This window comes from Meriones unguiculatus, chromosome 1 (assembly GCF_030254825.1).
Source record: "Meriones unguiculatus strain TT.TT164.6M chromosome 1, Bangor_MerUng_6.1, whole genome shotgun sequence".
NCBI classification, from domain to species: domain Eukaryota; kingdom Metazoa; phylum Chordata; class Mammalia; order Rodentia; family Muridae; genus Meriones; species Meriones unguiculatus.
In genome coordinates, this window is record NC_083349.1 from 130,190,827 (window position 1) to 130,213,727 (window position 22,901).

Below are 22,901 nucleotides of genomic sequence, written 5' to 3' on the forward strand. Positions count from 1 at the left end.
AGAGCAAAAACACAGTTTAGAGATTGCTGCAAGAAGATGTTTAAAATTTGTTTTACTCTTAGGCCTTTACGCTTCACTCACATTTGATTGTGTTTGTATTCTCTTACTGACAACTCAGACTACTTTTGTGTATCTGCATAGCTAGGAGATCATATTAAATTATGTTTTACTATTTACAAATTAGAAACTTCCCACCAGAGAGGAGGGGCATGTCTGGGATTTAAATTAACCATCACACAACCTAAAACATTTTAGATTTAAAAATATATAGATTTCACTTCCACTAATAACACATTAACACATACAGCACCAACCCTCCTGCTAACTGCAAACTCTGAACAACAAAAAAACCGTAAAGGCACTACAAAGCACACACAAGTTCAAACTCCCCAACTCAGTAGACTTTTGGCATAAGACAAACTAAAACAATTTCAGCTGCAAACTGCTATCAAACAGTTTGGAGCTGAGCCAATTTTAACTGCCTGATATAAAAAAATTTTTTAAAGCGGTAATTAAAGCCTGGAAACAAGTGACATCTTTGGACTATGATCAATTCCACTGTGCAACAATATTAAAGCACCTGGTCACCGTGTTTTACAGCTAATTATTAAATATTTAGCATGAACCTTACACAATATTGTTAGAATCAGTATTATCCCCACTTTGCTTAAAACTATCTTTTAAATATTTTTAGTTTTTCATTTTCCTTTTACTATCAAATTTAGGAGGTGCTTTAATAAATCTGAAATGAAAAACGTAGATGTAATATATAAAGTGCTAGTTAAGTGTTTCGTTCATGGCCCTTCTTCAGATACTTAATCATTTTAACGTTTAGCCATTCAATAACATCAATAGATTTGTGGCACTTAAAAATGACCATTTACTATAACTTAAAAGATAAATAATTAAAAAGACCATTTACTAAGCCAAGGAAATAATACGAAAATACAGCACATTGCGGATTCCCTTATGTTGTTTCTCCTAAAGGCTAAACAATTAGTCATTATCTATAAAACAAAAAAGTAATGGCTACAAATGCCTTAATATTGTTGCACAATGTGAAAACATTCAGTACCAGAAAAGTAACAATTAAAAATAAAAGACAGTCAGAGGTAGCTAACGGGATTAGAACTATCTTAATGTGCGCTCAGAGTAACCACTAAGTAAATATTTAAGACGTTTATTTTGTCTTTATTCCCTGGTGTAATTCTCCATTTAACAGTTCTGTGGACAGAATCTTCATTTGGGCAACTGAATACCCTTTAAACTTACAGACCTTACTATAACCATAACGTTTAAATATGTAATTCTATCTCTAAACCAGGAATTTGGGAGTTAAATAAAATGAGAATCACTTTTATTTACATAAGTTGTTTGTACATATGTGAATCTTGTTCTAATCACTGACTCGTTTCCAATATGAAAACCAAATTTAAAGTAACTTTGCCAGTTTTCTTCAAACTGTTCATGTGCATTATCCAGCTCCTTTCTTGTCAGCACATTCACCTCCACCAAATTAGAGGTAAAATCTATTAGTGAGAATTCAATGAAGTCATGTCTCGTAGACCGCATGAAAACACAGGTCAGAAACTTTCCAGGATGCTACTATACATAGCTTTCTGTCTACATTAATGCACTGGAACAAAATATTTGAAATATAGGTAACAAGGTTATTCCATTCTGTTCAGTCCTACTAAATACCTTCCAGAAGTTTCATAATTTCATCCTATAAATTCTTGGAACTGAGAGATTATCCTGTTTAAAAGTGTAATGTTGACAAAAGCTTCCAGACTAATTAAAAGTTGATTGGTTTGCCAAAAGACGCAGCCAGGTTTGCTTCTCTAAACGCCTCTGACAAGGTCTGTAAGGGAAGCAAGAAACAGTTAAACACGAATAGTCGTGGGTCAAAAGAAACTTGGGCGGCCATTAAGCCTCCATATGTTGGTAATAATTACCGGATGTGCGTGGCAGACTCGAGCTATGTCTTCACAGGAAGCTCCATACTCCAATGCCAGAGCAGCTTCATTCACCATTTCTCCAGCACCCTTTAAAAGAAAAAATTAAATTATGTTTCCAAAGCAAAAAAGCTACATGTTCTGATTTAAAAATCAAGCTTTTTAGGCTTTCACACCTTAAATTTGTCTTAAACCTGAGCCTATTATCACAGCAGTTGAAGAAAGTCAGAAGTTTCCCAGTCAAGAAAAGCTTAGGAGAAAATATAACAGAGGAGGACTTTGGGCTCTGAAGCCAAATGGGTTGGGTCCTGCCATTATGCTATTTTTATGTGTTCTTTGCAATTTCTTTGCTTGAAAAATAGTACCCCTCCCATAACACTGGAGAAGTATTATACAAACAGTGAGTTAAGTTACAAGTGGCACAGGAAGCACACAGAGCATGACTTTCCTATTCTACACATCCCAGTAGAGACACACTTCAGACTCACTGAAACCTCAGCCTTCCTGCAGGAGGCAACATCTGGGCTGAGACCAGGTAAAAGTCCGGAAGCGGAGTGTTCCACACTGGGAGCACAATATGCACACGTACAAGCCCAAGTAAGAAAGGGCGGGGCTGAAGATACGGCACTGGCTGCTCTTGCAGGGGACCCAGATTTGATTCTCAGCACCCACATGACAGCTAACTCTAGTTCCAGGATGCCTTCTCCTAGCCTCTGCGGGCACCGCGTGCATGCACTGCACAGATATGCATGCAGACAAATATCCATGTACATAAAAAGAAAAATTAAAAAAAGAAAAAAAACTTAAATGAGCAACGGGAAAGGCAGAATAGAGTGGGACCAGAGTCAGCAAGGCTTCATTCTAACAGACTGAAGTTTTCAAGCATCACTACTGGGTTTCAGGCAGTGTAGTAGATACTATGGCAGGCAAGACTGCAAGTGCTGTTATGGTACCTTGCTAGGAGAAATGCACAAAATTCTTAGTCAAACTTTTATCAGCAATAACAGAATGGAAAGAGCAAACGTACTTACTAAGTTCAATCTATTAAATGATGATTCCCAGAAACCTTACTGGGCTTCCTTTGACTTTGCAATACTTACTGGTCCTAGAATATGTGCCCCCAGCACCCTATCTGTTGATTTCTGTCCAAGAATCTTCACCATGCCATCTGTGTCAGCATTTGTTTTAGCTCTGCTGTTTGCAGCAAATGGGAATTTACCAACTTTGTACTCAATACCCTGTAGAGAACAAAAAATGAGAACATATATTAATCACTGTAAAAGTTTCTTCCCGCTGGTGAAATTATCTTCCAAATGTTAAGAAAATAAGTTCTACCAGGCATGATGGCACATGCCTGTAATCCCAGCACTTGGGGAGGCAGAGGCAGGCAGATCTCTGTGAGTCCAAGACAGCCAAGGCTACAGAGAAACCCTGTCCTGAAAAACCAACAAAACAAAAAAGAAAAGAAAAGAAGCCCCAAGAAGGTAATTGTTCAGGGCACACAGAAGAAATGACCAAAGGCAGGTTAATAAAATTGAATGTGGGAAGAATGTAAGCAAGGTGTAAATGCCATTTGGCTGTACTGCAAAGGCAGATATTAAAAAGCTCTACAGTCAGAGGTGTTTAAGTGCAGGCCGCTCACGACCTTCTCTACTATGCTGACACAGCTAAGAAGTGAGTCCGTCCTCATGATCCTAGCAAAGGGACAAGCACTTAAGGCATATGTTCTACAGAGTTCCCACAGGCAATGATGTGTTTTCTAGTCACTGGTGCCATTAGCTCAAATCCCATGACGGAATAAAACTGCCCACACTCAGGATTACCTCTTCTTTCAATTGCTCTTCTGATTTGCCAACCCAAGCAACCTCAGGGTGCGTGTAAATCACTGACGGCACACAATTATAGTCAATGTGCACAGCACCGCCAGCCATTCCTTCAACACAGATGATGCCTTCATCTTCCGCTTTGTGAGCCAACATCGGACCAGCAACCACATCCCCAATAGCATAGATACTACCAGAAAAAAAAAAAAAATACAGTAAACTTCTAACATCAAAAGTTTATACCACTGAAACACTTTTTAGCTAATAAGTCACCAAAAAGTACAGTCAATCAAATGCAGCTCTTTAGAACACAGAGCTAAAGATCTAATCCTCGAGCCATGAAAAATTCAATTAGTTATATTTGATTTAAAGTCTTATTTTCAAAACAGTATCTGAAATAAACTTAAATTATTGAAAATGCCTAACACTTTAGAGCCTGAGATAGATCACTTCAGTCTAGTTCAAGACTAGCCAAGACCATAGAACAAAATTTTATCTCTAAGCAAGACAGTTAAAATGTAAATAAAACATTTCAATTAAAAATATTAGTACTTGCTAGGCGCAGTAGAGGTTTTTAAGAACTTGGGAGGCAGAGACAGAAGGATCTGGTCTACAGGAGAGTTCCAAGACAGTCAAAGCTACACTGAGAAACCCTATCTCCAAAACATCAAATACACATACATACACACATGCACACACAGTAGTAATTATGAAGGATTTAAACAGCCTTCATTACTATCATCTTTATAAGCTTGGTCAAATTATTAGGGTAGAAATGCAAGCTATTCCTTTACTGCCTCACTATATGTCATTTTTTATCTTTTATAGAGAGTCAAAAATATCATGCATGTAACATGTTTAAAAAGAAAACAGGCAATTATACAACTTACTTTGGAATTTTAGTTTGAAATCTGGTATTGACTGGAATTCTACCTCTGGGATCTAGTTCAATTCCAAGCTCTTCTAGTCCCAAGTTCTGAGTAAAAGGACGTCGACCAATGCAAACCAAGAGTACATCACAAGTAATAACTTCAGCTTTACCACCAGAAGCAGCTTCAATACTAGTAACAAAGAATGGTAACCATTATACACATACTTACACTGATAGCTGAAAACAGCCATGACGTTTCTAGTATCTTTATTTCATTATAAACATGAGCTATGCAACTGAATATAAAAATTCTTAAGTTTACTCTTAAAATCTCGTAAAAGCAGGGAGTGTAACAGTGTTAAGAACACAGTCTCAGGACTGAGGATGAGCACTGACTTAGCATGCATGATGTCTCTGGGGTTTGGTCCCCAAGACATCACAAAATCAAAGACCTCAGAAAGATCCATATTCCAGCCTCTCACCAACCATAGGATTGTAAAAAAGTCACTTAGTTAAATTAGGTTAAGTATTTAACGGGTGTCAGATGAAAACTATACCAAAACGAGACTATCTGATTAGGTTTGTTTTGTTTTAGTATCAACTAATTCATAAATTTTACCTGGCTAATCTGATAGGCAATATTATGTAATACTAAGCATTCAGATGGGTCTAAGTTATAAAATCTTGACTACATTTATTAAATGTGAAAACAAGTGCTTTCTGAGATAATCAAGGATGATTTGTCAGAAACAAATGTAGCACACTTACGACACATCAATTTTTCCATCTGACTTCTTGGTGGCACCAGTAACTTTTGTATTCAGTTTAAACTTAAACCCTTGCTTTTGAAGTATGCGTTGAAAATTTTTAGATATCTCCATGTCAATTCCAATTCCACCCACGTGCCCCAAAAATTCAACTGCTGTCACTTCTGCACCAAGTCTTTGCCAAACTGAACCCTAAAATTAAATTTTAAGAAAAAAAAAATCATGTAAAATAAGTTCACAGCAACATTTACTACTAATTATCTCAAATAATGTACTGTATTGCTGTCTTTTTACAAATGTTTAGGGGAAGCTCTAGGGTCAAAGAGGAAAACATAATTTTATCTATCAGTTACCTATTCCACATTTACTGGATACCTACTTACTACAGGCCAGACGCCATTATAACTGCTGGGCATATGTTACTAAACAACAAAACTTGGTGCCCTGGAGACTTTACAATATGGTAGAGGAAGTCAACATTACCTAAACTTCATGCTAGAAGATAATAAAGTGTTATGAGAAAAAAGAAAAGAGAGCTGGGGCCATTTTAGATAGCATGACTGCAGAAGGCTTCGGTCTAAGTAACATGTACATGAAAGCATGAAGGAAACAAACTCCAGCAATGACTAAGAGAAGACTGAGAGACGCACGGGGGTCCTGAGATTAAAGAAGTATGATGTTGATCTTGCACTGGCTCCAGTGCAAGTTGCTTCAGTGGTAAACCCAGGAATAATGACTCTCTCAGCTTTCATCACAGTGTGCAGTAGATTACTGCAGAAACACACAAATGGTTACTGTGCAGAATAACGAGGGCTATGGAGTACCCAGCTCTAAATCTACACACATCCCTTCCTGAGGCTCAGGAATCATTGCAGAAATTGGGACAGAAAGATTCTAAGAACCATTAAGTAGTAGACAAACATCTATAGCAAAACAGTATTTGCTGGGCATGACAGCCGTTGCACACAGGAACTCATAGTGGCTGTGACTGTATGTGTAAGACCTATACAAGATTAAGACAGCCAACATCTCAGCATGGACATCCAGCAGATAGTCCTACAGCCTTTTGTGACCTCCAGGTTAGAAAAAGATACAACACCAGAGCAGTCTTCCCAGCACCGAAGAAATAGTGGAGGGGACTCATGGCACTAAAATCATGTCTCAATCATGACCGAGTAATAACGACAGCACAAATGGACTCAATGAGTTTAAAATAAGAGAACACACAAAGTTGACAGGGAGAAGTGGTGGAGGAATAGGTGAAAATCTGGAGAGATGAGTTTGGAGGGTGGATGTTATTAAAATATATTACATGTGTGTAAAAAATTCTCAATTAAAAACAAGTATGTTCTTACTACTAATAATCACTAAAGTTGGCAAAATATTAAGCTGGCTGTAAAAATATTTTAGTTTTTTAATGAAGGAAAAATGCTTACTTTATTCAAATTTGGACTTAAAACGAATACTGCATTTTAACAAACAGTATGACTGATTTCGCAATGATTAAATATGAAACAATATAAAATCTGAAGCTAGGACTGGGAGTACAGTTCAGTAGCAGAGTACTTGCTTAGAGTGTAATGTGCACGATACAAGTTCTAACCCACGAACTGAAAAAAAGCAAACTAGCAGCCTTTTAAAAATACATTAAATATTTCACATTAAAAGCATCTATTAACTTTAAGTGGCAACACTATCTTTGTAATTAAGTTAGATTTACAGTCACAAATTTCATGGATTTCTACGCTGAGAATGAAGAGGAGAGGAAGTAACATGGGGCGATGAAAACCCACAAATATATAACAAGTCAACTCAAAATGAAGCATGAATATAATACACAAGACTCTAAAGCTTCTAGAAGAAGGCACAGGAGATGCCTTTAGTGACCCCCAGGTTAGAGCAGTCTTCCCAGCACCCAAGAGGTAGAGGCAGGGGACTCATGGCAGTAAGATCATGTCTCAAAATCAATTAACAGGAAACTACTACGCATGCTGGCTTCTGAAAGGGATTTACCATATGTCTACTGAGAAATAAAAAAAAGCAAAACATGAGTACTTACTACATATCAGCAGTTGTGCTGGATAGTAAGGACACACAATGAACAAAACAGTAGTGACCTCTGTCCTCATGTTTATGACTTAATGAAATCAAGAGGATAACATCACAAAACATCAGGTAACATCATGAAAGTAAGATAAATGTAGTTAGAAACAGAACCTCCAGGTGCAATCAAACAAAGGACAACAGCAAAGGACAACAGCACCTAACAACCCCCACTCTCATGAAGCAGGGCTCAGGACTGAGAAGTGATACCAAAGCAGGCGCACTGAAGGGGCAAGAGACCTGCGATTCTCCAAGTTCAAGGCCAGCACTGAATCACAGTGAGACACTGTCTCAAAAACCAATCCAAACTGAACAAAAGAAAAGAAACAAAAAAGAACTATCCCAGAGGGAATGTTTTCTAGTGGGTGTAATGCTTACTCAGAACAACCAAAACACAACTTGAGAGGGAGAAGAGCTGGCCATAACACTGGAGAAGGAAGACAGCATCACAAAGTGCTTATTCTCGAACAACACTAAGGTTAGATTTTCCCAACAGACTCAGCCAAGGAAGAGAAAGGACATGATCAAACACCTGTCTCACAGCTATTGTGAAGACCACAGATTAGAAGTTCAAGTTGGCAAGTCCTTCGTAAGACATGATACTGGCCTAAACTAGGATCCAAACAAGTGACTGTCACTGGAAACCAGGGAATGAGTATGGGAGAAGAGATCAGGTGAGAAATCAGGAGTAACTCTAGAGTTCTTACGGATGCCTCTACAGGGATAGAGGCAGATGCACTGAAGAGGGAAAAGCTAGATGAGAAGAGGGTGTGGCTTTGTTTGGAGGAAAAATGAAGATAGAAAAGTGCTATTATAACTGAACACGACACCTATGAAACACATTAAGTGAAGATACTGTATATTTAGAAATAAATATCCAGAAGCAGAGCAAGTATTAGGCTACGGATACTGTGGGTCTTTGGGTAAGTGGGATGATAGTGGATTTTGTGGATAGACCAAAAGAGTCAAGGAAAAAAACCTAGCAGCAGAATCTGGAGTAATACAATTAAAGGAAAACTGATAAAAGAAATCAGAATAAGTAATTTTTTGAAAAAGGCAACCCAGAAGGTAGATGTAAACCCAGCACACATTGAAGTTTGAAAAGCTAGAAAACTTTCCAAGGCAAAAAAAAAAAAAAAAAAACACACACAAAGCCAACTGCTGCCAAACCCAGCAGCAAAGACAACAATCCATGGATCTAACAATAAATAATTTGTGTCCTTTTCAGGAGCAACTTCTTGGTACAAGAGGCTATACATTGCCTGAGGATTAAGTGGGAGGTGATGGAACAAAACATGAATATTCTGATAAATTTGATAGAAAAAAGAAACGGGGAAATTAGTAACTAAAAGACAAAGGTTCACAAGGAGGCTAATTAGCATACACATAAGCATCCATCTGTAAGGAAATGCCATCTGAGCATGTGTGTGACACACAACCAGGAATAAACACAGAGGCAAGTTCAACTCTAAATGAAAAGGAAAATAAACAGGTGTGGTAGTACATGTACACAACCTCAAACTCAGGTGGCAGAGGCAGGAGGCTTACTGCAAGTTCAAGACCAGTCTAATCTACTTAGCAAGTTCTAGATCCTCTCTCAAAAAAAGAGGGTGGGGAATAATAGGTAGAAAGTAGAGCGAGTTTAAAGAAAGAAAACCACAAAACCAAGTCATTGTGAAGGCAGAAAAACTTGTTATAAAGTATGAAGGAAAGGAGAAGAGAACAACAAAAGGGGAAGTATGAGACAAAAGCAGCTTCAAATCGGGAGCATGAGGCAAGGGATTGTTTGTGCATCCCATGCCTTCTTCTGTGTGTTAGTCAGAAAGCTCATGAGGGGAAGGGAGAAAATGTGCCAGTAGAGGTAGAAGAGTGAGGAATTCAATGGCGATGGCAGAGACCAGAACTCAGCTAGGGAAATAGCTCAGCCTGCATCATCAGACAGGCTGAGGTTCATGATGAGACCCGTAACTTCAACAAGACTTATATGAGCACTAATCCAAAGGGTCTACTTTCCTCCAGATGCAGATACTACCCTCAGCATAGCACAGGAAGACTGTCAGCTAAACTCCAACAATACTCAAGTTTTTCCAGGCAAGCATGTCCAAAAAGTGAAGTCAACCAGGTAAGCCTGACGGTACAGTGGTCTGTTAATCCTCATTACCCAAGGGGCAGACACAGGTATATCTATCACATGTTCAATACGTACTTGGGCTACCAAGTGAATTAAAAGGCCAGCCTTAGCAACTTTTTGAAAAGCCCTGACTCAAAATGAAAAGTAAAGAGAGGGCTAGGGATATAGGATATTGGTAGAGTGCTTACCTGGCATGCTTGAGGCCTGTATTAACAAGACAACTAACACTAGTCCCTATGTTTAACCCCCAGAATAAAAAGAGGTTAAGTGACTCACTTAAGAGAACTTATAAGAGAGCAGTTAAAAGTAATATACTGTGGAATCTAAACTGATCAGGAAAGCAGTCAACACTAGAAAACATAGATAACAAAAAACTACTGAATTTCTGAACTAGAAAAATCAAGCACTTAATTACAGTGGGATAACAAAAGAACATGGCCAGGGAAAGTCTAAACTGAGGACAGAGAGGTAAAGCAGTGCATGGCAGTAAGATGTGTTGACCTTACAAGTGGTCTTTCCCTGAAATAAAGGGAAAAGTTCATTAGTAAGATGTAGAAACTTGACAAATAGACAAAAAAGGAAGACAAAGCAGGTATGAAATATTATGGCACTTCTAAAACATGGTAGGAAGAAGGGAAGAGTCACTGTAGATGCTACCTCAAAGAGTGTGGGCTTTACTGAAATGCAATTTGCTTAGAATAAGAACTATTTTTCAGTATGTTAAGGGTTATCATATTTTAAAAAGAACAGTTTCAATGATAAGAAATGGTGAGAAGCCGGGCACAGTGGCACATGCCTGTAATATCAGCACTCAGGGAGGCAGACGCAGACACATCGCTGTGAGTTTGATCTACAAAGTGGTCTACAAAGTGAGTCCAGAACAGCCAAGGCTACACAGAGAAACACTGTCTTAAAAAACTAAAAACCAAAACCAAATTAAAAAAAGAAAAATGGTGAGAAAAACAAAGACTACAAAACACAGGACATACTAATGATTTACCTAAATAAGTTACATTGGAAATAAAAGTATATTTGTTATTACTGTAAGTTTTAAGCAAAACTGACCTTAAATGTTATACAAAGATTCAGACAGAAGTAAGGTTTTTTTGTTTTGTTCTTTGTAAGACATTTTCATTTCATCTGAATGTATGTCTGGGCACCATGCACACGCCTAAAGTGCTCAGAAGGCAGAAGAGGGGCACAGATCCCCTAGAACTTCAATTACAGATAAGTGAAAAGTCACCACATGGGTGCTGTGAACTGAACCCAGTTCCTCTGCAAGAGCAGCCAGCACTCTTAACCCTGAGCCATCTCTCCCTTTTGTCTATTACCTTAAAAATGCCCAATTTTGTTCTTTTTGAGAGAGACTGACCGATTTTATTTTTAATTATGTGCGCATGTGTATGTGAGTATGTAGACACGAGTAGAGGTGGTGAACTCCTAGAGATGGAGTTTAAGTGACTGACAGCCACTTGATATGGGTGCTGGGAACTGAACTCTGGTCCCCTGGTAAAACAGTATGTTCTGATAACCACGGAGCTATCTCTCCAGCTTCCATGAAGAGGTTTAAGTCCCTTTCGATACGACAGGCAATAAAAGAAAGATACTACTTACCAATTCTACACCAATTACTCCTGCACCAATAACAACCAACTTCTCTGGGACTTTTTTTAAGGATAAAGCTCCTGTAGATGTCACTATAGTATCTTCATCAATCTATTAAAAAAAAAAAGAAAAAGGAAAAAACAAGCAGAATTACTTTTGAAACATACTATGTTATTATCCATGATCTCATCCCATAAAATTTCATCTCATTCATTGGCTACAGCTTCTATACATCACAAGTTCATCAACTCTCATTCAATATGCTAATCTGAAATTTTATCATTTGACACTCCAGAATAAAATGGTTAACTTTAACTTTTTATTCTGTCTTTTGTTGTTGTTGTGGACTCCTGTGTTTATGTATGTGGAGGCCAAAAGTCAAGCTCAGCCATCATTCAGAAGCTCTGCTAGGATTACAAGCCTATGTCACTATGACCAGCTGTTTACACAGATGTATAACAAACACTTAATCTACTGGGCTATTTCACCAGCTCTTTTTCCGAGGCAGTTTTCTTGTGTAGTTCTGGCTGCTAAACCAGTTTAGCACTGACCCCGCAGCAATCTTCCTGCCTCTGCCTCCCAAATGCTGGGATTACAGACACTCATGACCATGTCTGGCTTAACTTCATACTGAATTTAAATATATTATAAAATGTTCCACATCTTATCATAATCACTGAAAAACAATGAGAAGTAACTTTGAAAGGCTAAATGGCTACCAAATTACAACATTTCAGTCAGTAATCATAAACATTTATAAAAAACATAAACTTATAAAAACCTATTTTTAAGAGAGGAATTAGAAAGCAAAAATACCGTGATTCCAGGAAAAGGAGTAACTTCTGAACCTGTAGCTATAAGGATGTTTTTTGTACCAATAACTTGAGTGCTGCCATCGGCTTTTGTAGCTGTGACCTCATTTTTGCCAGTTATCTTTCCAAATCCATTGACGTGAACAACCTTTATAAAATAATATTTATAAATTCACAATGCTTAAAATGTTTTTCTGATAAAGCAACAGGAACAACAATATGCAATGCATGTAGCAGTAAAAACATTACTTGGGGACATGTTTCAGGACAGGGCTATTTTAGATTTTCTTTCTTTTTTTTTTTTTTTTTCTGTTTTTTTGAGACACAGTTTCTCTGGGTAACCTTGGCTGTCCTGTACTTGCTTTGTAGACCAGGCTGGTCTCAAACTCACAGAGATCTACCTGCCTCTGTTCCCAAGTGCTGGGATTACTGGCGTGTACTACCACACCCAGCTTTAGTTTGGATTTATTTTTGGTTTTTATTCTTTGTAAGGTCTGGAAGATAATAAATGTATTAGCACAAAGCAATTATTTCATGTATATGTGAAATAAAACAGAAATCTGACCACTGAACACCAACCTTATTTTGTTTGAATAAGTGGGCAATGCCCCCTGTTAACGCTTTTACTGCAGAACTCTTCTGCTCCATCATCTTCTCTAAATTCAATCGAACTTCTGACACTGTAATTTGTTAAATAAATCTTTTCATTATTTAAACTCTGAAAGCAGTATGTGATAGTTTTTGACTAATAAAGGTCTGAAAATATTCATCTCATTGTTCGTAAACTATAAAAGTCAGCATTAACTTTTAAAATTTGATAACTGTCGTAACTACAGCCAGCAAAACCACATCATCACATCACAATAACAGAACTATCAAGCACCATTAAATGTGCACCTGTGCCGAAAACGCAGTCCAGTTCTATTCCACTGTGACACATTCTACAGATACTTTATGATGCTATTCGTCTGGAAGGTAGTTAAGTAAAAAAAAATGGCTAAGTAAAGCATCACCCGAAATTATAAAGATAAATGTTAAAATTCATGAAGCAGAAATAAGTATATATTTGAACATTTCAAAATACAAAAGCTTAATATGAGTTTAATCAACCAGATTTTAAAATTTGTTAAACAAAGAACACTAAAGAAACAATGTAAGATAAAAAGTTCAACTCAACAGAACTTCAGAGGTGAAGACACACAATGAGCTCATGAAGCCAGCACAGAGACTGTTGGGACATTTTTGACTAACAAGGGCACTGAGCAAAAAGGTAAAGCCTATGATGCCTCTAATGCATGTCTCCTGATAATCCCATGTCTCCTAATATCACGGTACTTTCAGAGTGTGATAGAGTTGCTGTAATATACACACATCATCTATATGCTCAATGACTGCCTATACAGCCTCTTTCAAAAACCTACTACTGTGAAAATAATTCCACGAAGTACATCAGTCTATCTTTTGGAAGTATACAACAACTAGAGAAACAAGGATAAAAACAGCCCCCAAACCATGATGAAGACAATACAGACTAAGTACAAATGTATAAGTGGTCTTTTCCCACTAGGCCTTTCCCTGGTCCCTCTTCCTCTCCCGTTCTGTTCTTTCCACTAATACCAACGCAGGTCTGCTCTCCTTCTTTCAGTCTTACCTGTCTAGCACAGCACTCAGAAATCTAGCCTCTCCCACGTTCATAAGGTATGAGAGAAATAAAAATTTCACTGACAACCAAAAAACAGAACTTAGGCAAAAGCTTGCAAAGGCAGAGAAGCTGTCATGGTAGGAATCCGAACCTAAATATTCTTGTGTAAATCTCTGCAAATTTCAAGATTTTTATCCCACTCATCCTTCAATAAACATCTTTCACACACACCAGTATTTAGCTAGAGGAGTCAAGTATATCTGGTACTAACTATTAAAATGCATACTTACTTTCAATTCCTCTAGATGCAAAATCTTTTCCATGGGCCAAATGGTAATAATGAGAATTATTCAATAAAGCCTAAAAGAAGTAAGGCAAATTTACCAAATACTCATAAATAGGCTCTATAACAAGAAAACACTTACAAAATTACATTTCTATTTAGAATAGTACATCCTTCCATATAAATTCATCTTTCCTTCTCACACAATTAACAAGATAAACAAACACTGACATAAAATACACACAAAAGCAAAAAAAAAAAATTTCAAGGTAGAAGGTTAAAAGGGACTTCCTGTTTCACACCCAAGAACATAAAAAATTTACTAATTATCTTTTCAGTGGCAATGGAAAGTTAGAGAAAAAAACAAAAACAAACCTTGAACATCGGAGTCTGGAAAACGAAGAAGTAAGTTTACAGAGGAAAAAGTCTTATAAACATACTCAGATTCCCTTTAAGGAACTATATGAGACTACCAATTTAGTCTCAATACATCTCTGAAGTCAGCAGCTAACGAACAATCTGAAGCAGTTGAAACCCATGCTCACCTTTGAAGGAATACAACCAACATTCAAGCACGTTCCACCTAGTGTATCATTCTTCTCAATGCAGACTGTCTACAATCCAAGAGAACATTATTTAGTAATATATAACATGCATATTTCATTTCACAAAAATTCCAAATATATGTTTTGCTATGCAAAGCATGCTACTTAAAGCCATTTTTCTCAGACTAAAAGAACCCTTTGAGAACCAGTCCTACAGACTCAAAGCTGCAGGACCTCCATGAACAGAGCAACAACAGGATATCTGAGAGGAGTCCCAGTGAAGATCCAGTATTGATAATGTAGCAGAAGCCAGAGACCTCAGTCCAGACCAATGACTCATTACAATGAACATTTACAGGTAGACAAAAGAGTAGCCCATATGACACACTACAGCTTCCACAGATTTTTAAGTTTTTATTCTTTTATTTTCTTTGGCAGTGGAGGTTGCAAGGATGGAGGGCAGATCCAAGAGACAGGGAGATGAGTAGGATTGGGGTACTTGATGTGAAACTCACAAAGAATAAAAAGTTTTTTAAAAAGAACCCCTTGAAATCTACCATCTGAATAATAAAAAATTAGGCTAACTCCAGAATGAATTATTCTAAATAGATTTTTGTCCAACATTACCATGTAAGTGTTTTACTGTTATCACTGTATCCCAAATGCATTTAGAAACCAAAATGAAATATTTAAGAAAAACAGCTGGCTTTTCTATACTATGAGACTACTATAACCAAATAGGTTTACAAATAATCTATTGTTAAAAAAAATACTAATAATTTCCTGAGCTAGAGAGGTAGCTCAGTGGTCAAGAGAACTAGCTGCTCTTCCAGAGGACCTAGGTTCAATTCCCAGCCCAAACATGGCAGTTCACAATTCTCTGTAAAAACAGTCCCAGAGGATCTGATGCCATCTTCTGGCCTCATGTGGGCACCACATGCATACAGTGCACAAACATATGCAACATGTAAATGAAGCACCCAAATCTATAAAAGTTTTTTAAAGCATATATATTTGCAATGAAGTCCATGTTTTCACCTGCAAAGCATGTTCAGACTAAAACTAGACCGGCCCATAACAAAACAAAGCAGCATCTGCTTTGGGTCCACCTACCTTAAAGCCTAACTGTGCAGCTTTGATGGCAGCAACGTATCCTCCAGGGCCAGAACCTATCACTGTCACATCAGCATCAACTAGAACAAAAACAAATTGATATAAAATGGTAAGTTACCAACATTTACCAGAACAACTCAAATAATCTGTATTCCCTACAAACATTATTTTGTTCCTAAGGATGGTACAAAGTCAGGCACAGTAGCGTACACCTGTAATCCAGCACTCAGGGAGTCAGGGAGGCAGAGGCAGGCGAATCTCTGAGTTTGAGGCCAGCCTGATCTACAGAGTGAGTCCGGGAGAGCCAAGGCTAAAAGAGAAACCCTCTCTCAAAACCAACCAAACAATGGTATAAATTTTGAAATTCCACTTTTATCTTCTATTCATTATAACATATGTAAATACAACTAAGTCCTAGAATATGAACCCTATATCCAGCTGCCACTTAACTGGTTAGCATATGCCAAATGACATAACTCTCCTGTAACATAAGAAGACCAGGATAACATAAACATAACATTTCCAAGAAGAAATAAGAGGTTCAGAAAAAAACTGACTAGCCCAAACTATCTAGCAATTACATGGCAGAGACAACTAAGCTTTCTGACTCAACATCTGGCATTCTTCCTTTCATTTAATACAATCTCCACCTCTAGTTTCAGCCTCCAAATATTAAAATCCCAACAGCAGAACTTTAAACCTTGTTAGTACAAAGTACCTTTGGGTAATTTGACCTCCTTCACTTTACCCCTTAATCTGCAAAATAACCACACACAGAAACCTTACTTAATACAGTCATAATACAGAATGTTGAGGGCTGAAAGTGGTTCTTAAACTGTCAATGGCTTTAATCTCCAAACTACTTTGCAAGCTTCTCCCATGTTATACTCATTTTTATCCCATAATCTGAAATCTTAAATTTTTCACTTTCTGATCATAATCTTAAAATTTTTGGTCTTTAAGAATAAAATAACTTAAATCTGGGATTAAATAATAACTATACAACCTTAAATTCTTAACAAAAAATTTCAATTCTTTGAGCATCAATACAACATATGGGTAATAGTAATGATGTCTACAGTTCAAGGTTGCTAATGACCAAAGAAAATACGTGTCAAGAACCTAAGAAGGTGCTGGGTACATACTGAACACTCAGTAAATGTTGCTTTCTTAGATCTGCCTACCATGTTCTAGCTGGCCAGATGTTAGAAAATGAGCACCCAGCCTCGGTACTATTTAACAGCCTAAACTGCTACCCTTTGTACCAGATTTGAAAAGCCCAGCTCAGACGGTATTTCCTCACTCTTCATTAATTCCCTGTCTATTACTCAAACAACTCCACCTTACTAAGCATAGCACCTACACCTTTTCAGTATCTATTTCTCCAATCCCATCTCCTACCTCCTTTCTGCATACCCATCAATACCAAGCAGTCTAAGCTTCAGTGTTCACTTACATGCACAGAATTATACTAGACTACATAAATAAATTATGTCATTACACAGAACTATGTTGACAGCACGCATTTCACATTTCAAACACTAAGCTCTTGAAATACATGCACATGATAATTACCCTGAATATAATCTAATGAGAGAAATAAAAAATTACCATAAAGTCCAACCTATAACCAGAATGATCTTTAAAATAAACTTGATCCTATGATGGCTCTCCTTAAAACACCTTACTGACTCCCAACTTCCTGAGAAGTCGACTCTCAGTCTTTAAGTCCACCATGACAGGAAGTTAAGATACCAAGAGCTTGAAGAAGCTGGGGGCATCACACCCACAGAAAGGAGAGCTCAGCTCACTTTCTCCATTTTATACAGTGTAGGATCCCCTGCCCAGGTAGTCATCCCCCTCCCCAATTAAGATGGATTTTCTCTATCAATTAATGCAGTCAAGATAATTCTTCAATGGCTAACCTAACCTCATAAGTATGTCCCCAGGCCTGTCTCCTAGGGGATTCCAGATGTTGACAAGTTGACAATTAACAACAAGCATTACATAAACAAACATAAAATCCCTAAGAAAGAATTATGCAATCATTCCTTATCCACATACAGATTTCATAAATCCCTATCCTTAGCCACTGGATTGTTTATCATAATTACAAGTATTTATCAGATGTTTGTGTTTGCCAGGAAAACTGTGAAATCTAAAGAGGCTGAATTTTGTCCATTTAGAGCACTGCTATATCCAAGCACTTAACCAAATAACTTAGCACAAAATTGTAATTAAATACTTATTGAAATAATGAACATAATAAAACAGTGAATCAATGAAAATAATGTAAGTGCAACAAATCTGTGCCTGTTACGCACTGCAAGGTCATATCAACAGTAATAGGACTTCACCTAGCTTGATGAATTTGTGTTATAAGAATATTCAAACATCTCCAAGGTGTTGTAACAGACATCATATCACAAGCTTTGATTTCCTCAAGCTGGTCAATCAATACTCCTCTACAAACGCGGAATAAAAAGAGTAAGTGTAGGGTTAAGAGTCAAAAGAATTCTTTACCTCTCTAAGAGCTAAGCTAGAGGAAAGCTAACAGAGAGGTACAGCAAAAAGTAGGATAGACATGAGAATTTAAGACCGCACCTGGGACAGAAATAAGCCTATATACGCTAGATAATAGTATTGGCATTTTAGCTGGTACTATTTTGTATGGTGACCATTTGGATATTTTGTGATATAGTAACTAAAACAGATAGGGCCTCAGTGTTCTTTTACCCAGTAAGCATGCAGCAGGGATCAACTGTGCCTTCTTAGGCACTCAAAGAAAATCAGTTTTTTGATCCAATGAAACTGCTGTTTTTGAGGGGAAAACAGTTCTTAAATAAATACCTCAGCTACATAGATGTGTGTATATAGTTACTGCTCTTTCACTTACCCCCAAATTATACTCATTTTATATTTACAGTTTGCCAATTCCAAGAGACCACCAAAACCCTTGATTAAAGAGGTTTGTCTCTATTTTAGTTTTTCTGTTGCTCTGATCAACACCATGACTAAAAGCAACTTTGAGAGGAAAGTGTTTCATCCAAGAGAAGCCGAGGCAGGAGCCTGGAGGCAGAACTAAAGCAGAGGCCCTGGAAGAATGCTGCCTACTGGCTTGCTCAGCTTGCTTTCTTACACAGCCCAGGACTACCTGCTACTGTGGACTGTACCTTCCCCATCGATCATCCATTAAGAAGAGCGACAGACATGTTCACAGCCCAACCTGATAGAATGTCTCAAATGAAGGTCCCTCTTCTCAAGTGACTCTAGTTTGTGTCAAGTAGACAAGAACTAGCCAGCACAGTCTCCCTCCCACTAAAACCTAAGTACCTGCGCAAAGAGTGAAAAGAAACTAGGAGACTCTGAATAGACCTTAACATTGTGTTATATGACCCCCAAGGCATGATCTCCACACCTGCACTATGGCACGCACATAGGACCTCACACACTCACATACACTATAGCTAGACACAAAATTAATGAGTACAATATTTGTAAGTTAACATTTTAATAGGCGAGTCCAGTACACAGATCACTTCATTTTTTTTTTTTTTTTTTTGTAGTAGGAAATTAAGTACCTCACTAAAAGGCCATTTATCTATCCCATTCCAAGTACTTATAAAAGACGTTTACAGAAAATTCAGAACTTCAAGCATTAAGAAAGTTATAAACCCCACAGCTCCCTTTTATTTAAATAATGATAGTGACCCAGTAGACAAATTCTTAAAAGCTAAACTCGTACAAAATTGCTCAAAACCCACCTGTGATTTGCCATCACCTGTGGAGTAAAAATCCACAGACCTGGTCAAGCTTAGAAAGCATTCCATGATGCAATCCCTCCCTACCTCTCTGATTTTATCTCCTGGGACTTGCACAGCTATCCCAGTCTTCTTGCTTTCCCTGGAGGCTCCCAAATTAAGTCCCAGCTCAGACCTTTCTTACTGAAGCAACCTTTCATACCCTCAACTCCCTTCTCAGACACAATCTCCTCAGAAGGCTCTCTTTGACATGCTCTCAGAGTGACTTCACTCAGCCCCCACACCCAGACGGGGTTTCTCTGTGCAGCCTTGGCTGTCCTGGACTAGGAGACCAGGCTGGCCTCCAACTCTGTGACTTGCTTTTATCCTCAATTACTTCTCCAAACACTTATGTTTTAGCTTGCCTTTTAATACCAACCTCTAACTGTCTGCCTTGTTCACCTCTTGTACATGTGTTCAATCAACAGTCAACAAATATACAGATTAATTCTAACACACACTAACAGTTACTTTAACATTCACTTTCTTTTACAGAAAAATGGTAAAGAACTGTCAGCTAATCTGACTGAAAATTCCTGCATCAAGTACTTACTTGGTTGATCTGCGTAAGTTCTTAAAGGCACTGAAGAAACTCCTTGTAGGCCATGAGATATCCGATTGAAATGGCCTCTCTAGAAAAAGAAAAAAAAGAAAAATTTCTTGTCAAGTAAAATATAATTTTAAAAACAGGCTGATGAGATAGCTCATTGAGAAAAGGCTCCTGCCATCACGACTGACTTCCCAAGTTGAATCCCTGGAAACATATGGAGGAAAAAGAGAACTGACTCCCTAAAGCTGCCCTTTAACCTCCACACATGCACTCTATCTAGCATGTTCACGCTTACACAAATTCACATAACAAACAAATGCAATATGAAAGGTTGATGACAACCTATCAGGCACTGACACTTAATGGACTTTCTGTGCCACAAAGGGGCATCAATTTTCTTTCTTCATCACTAATAGTAAACTTTCACAAGGTTAACATGCCAGACCTGCCTTATTATTGTGACTATTCAAAGAACCATCCCATATTAAGCCTAATAAAAATATACTCAGTGGCTTACAGTTTTATTAAATGTTCAGAAAGCTATGCTCATTTTAGTAACAAGGATTATTTCAGCATTCTAACTAAAAGTCTGAAACTTTGCATTCGGGTATTTGAGTACTTCAGTAACATTCATTTCACTCGTCACTATACTTCCCAACAACCTATCTAACAGTCTGTAATCACAACATCTATGAAGATGTCCCTGAGCCGGCAGCTATGAACGGAAAACTAGACTAGGAAAATGCACCAACACTGTAGTGTACCCACATTCTGGAAGTTCCACAAACTGCATAATCTCACACTCTCTAAACATTTATGCCTACCATTTCCTAGGACCAGCGACACGAAGAAAGACCGGCTCCTATCAGGGCGGGCAAATCAATAGACGGCAGTGATGATAGTCTGAAGTAACAATGTTCTTTACTTGGAGGCAACTTCTTCATCTGACTGAGATCAAGACATGCCAACCAAAGACGAGCAGAAAACTGTCTATACTGGCTTTTAATCCCAGCTTAGCTTCTCCCTTAACTGACATTTTGCATGTTACATTAACTTTTGAGGACACAGACCACTCAGCTGTGAATTATCTCTTAAAGTTTTCCTGCTACCCTGCCGCTAGGCCGCACACATTCAATTTGGGTCTACTTAACTGGCAGATGAAATGGGAAAGCTGTTTAGACGATAGACCGCTGCACTTAAAAATAAAAGCCTCGGGCCTGACTGATGCAGAGTGCGCTATTCTAGAGACGAGAATGCAGACAGACCCTTGGGGGAACTCGCAGGGCTGTGTGTGTTGGAGCTGGCCATGTCTGGGCCACTCGGGCCTCAAGGTTACCTACCCACCGCAGGAAAGCTGGCCACCCCGGGGTCAGGGCTGGGATGAGGCAAAGGCATGAAGGGGCAGAAGCGCGTGACAAGGGTCATTTACTCGTCCCGGTACCCGGCTGAAGGCCCCTCAGCCCCCGTCCGGAAGTGTCGCGGGGGGGAAGCGGGCAGTCATTCCGCAGCGGGGCCCTCCCCGGCTGCCCGCTGCCTCAGGAGGCCGGACTGAACCGGTACAGAGGCGGGGCCCCGGCGGTTCCCGCGGGCCCGCACGCCGGCGTCTCGGTGCCTCTGTGGGGGATCCAGGACCACCCTCGCAGGCGGCCCTTACCTTGGCCAAGGAGCAGTACACACGAGTCCAGCTCTGCATCTTCCCTCGGTCCTGTCCCTACCACCAACGCTTTCACCTCCGCTGAGCGCCTGGTAGGCTCATCCAAGGTCTTCCCTCCCTGCGCGTGCGCAAGAGCGTTGCGTCATCGCCGAGGAGCAGCGCGATTGGCCCGAGAGGCCGAAGCTTTCCGGTTGCCGCGTCGTCCGCCGTCGTGAAAGGCGCCGCGCTTTGTGACAGCTGGGGCTTTGGCAACTATTGCCAGAGTGTCTGGAGTAGAGGTGCGAACCGTGATTGAAAGACAGACTAAATAGGAATGTTGTTTGCTCAGTGAAGCCTACAGAGAGAAAGAGAGAGGAAGAAAGGAGGGAAAGGAGGAAGTTTGACAACTTGACAAGTTTCTGGTTGTACTAGGCATTCGTGGACACTCCCCGTAGGCTTTATCTAGCTTTACAAAAGCGGTATGAAGCATTTCCGTTTTCTGGATGGAGCCCCGTAGAGCTTAAACAAAGCCAACGGAGAAATAACTGCAGCCCTGCCGTCAAAGACAGCGGTTTTAACTACCGCTTTGTAATCTCTGTCCTCAAAGGCCACAGAATGGAAACTTTATTCTCCAACATCCTGCTCTGAAAACTACTGTGACAAGGAAAAAATAGGAAACAAACTACCTTCTATTTCTGTATTTTGGAAGCACGCCTCCCTCGGAGACCAAACTAGAAAGGGTTGGGATGGTGGGTGAAATGTTAGGTTTTCATAGAATATCATGCATCTACAAGACTGGTAACTCTTGTCTATAAGATTGAGCACGGAGGCCTAAGGGCTGATTCCCATTTTGTAATAACTTTTTCTCGTTTAAGTAAACCTTAATTCTACATTTCTCAAAAGTTTACAGTACTGAACTCCATAGAGTTAAGCTTTAGGTGGATATTACTCCTCACCTATGTATGCCCATTTTGAGGAAAGAAGACATGAATGAATGATTTTTAATGTTATGAAGAAAGCTAGCTGTTACCTGTTGTATTACTTTTTAAAAACTTTTATTTATACTTCTTATGCCTCTTCCTCTCTTCCCCACTCCTAATCTCTTCGCACCCCCAACACCAGGTGGAAAGAAAGAAGACTGGAAGGGAGAGGGCATAGCTCTTTTTAGCTATTTACTGCTGGTTAGGGTCATTGGGTTCCTTGGAGCAAGTCCAGTCTTCATTTCTCCAATGTCTTGTCAAACTGCATTAACAGCAACCAGGAGCAGC

The 22,901-nt window shown here is 38.8% G+C and overlaps 1 protein-coding gene across 1 annotated transcript; it reads right to left on the bottom strand.

Moving 5' to 3' along the window:
• Nucleotides 1-1,340: 1,340 nt before the first annotated feature.
• Dld (dihydrolipoamide dehydrogenase) lies at nucleotides 1,341-21,807 on the bottom strand. The gene is made up of 14 exons (XM_021654198.2): nucleotides 21,655-21,807; nucleotides 20,004-20,082; nucleotides 15,651-15,730; nucleotides 14,538-14,606; nucleotides 14,000-14,069; nucleotides 12,647-12,747; nucleotides 12,072-12,215; nucleotides 11,265-11,366; nucleotides 5,418-5,608; nucleotides 4,669-4,839; nucleotides 3,779-3,968; nucleotides 3,056-3,193; nucleotides 1,956-2,045; nucleotides 1,341-1,861 (listed from the first exon to the last, which is right to left on the bottom strand). The coding sequence occupies exons 1-14, from the start codon at nucleotides 21,691-21,693 to the stop codon at nucleotides 1,796-1,798; spliced, it is 1,530 nt and encodes a 509-aa protein (XP_021509873.1). The 5' UTR covers nucleotides 21,694-21,807; the 3' UTR covers nucleotides 1,341-1,795.
• Between the last annotated feature and the right edge of the window lie 1,094 nt (nucleotides 21,808-22,901).

Bases quoted from the DNA above. Each gene is read 5' to 3' on its own strand.
- Dld (XM_021654198.2), bottom strand. From the start codon at position 21,693: ATGCAGAGCTGGACTCGTGTGTACTGCTCCTTGGCCAAG. The intron at 20,083-21,654 runs GTAAGGGCCGCC...TTCTTTTTCTAG, and splicing joins TGTACTGCTCCTTGGCCAAG to AGAGGCCATTTCAATCGGAT. The intron at 12,748-13,999 runs GTAAGTATGCAT...AACAAATTACAG, and splicing joins TGCATCTAGAGGAATTGAAA to TGTCAGAAGTTCGATTGAAT.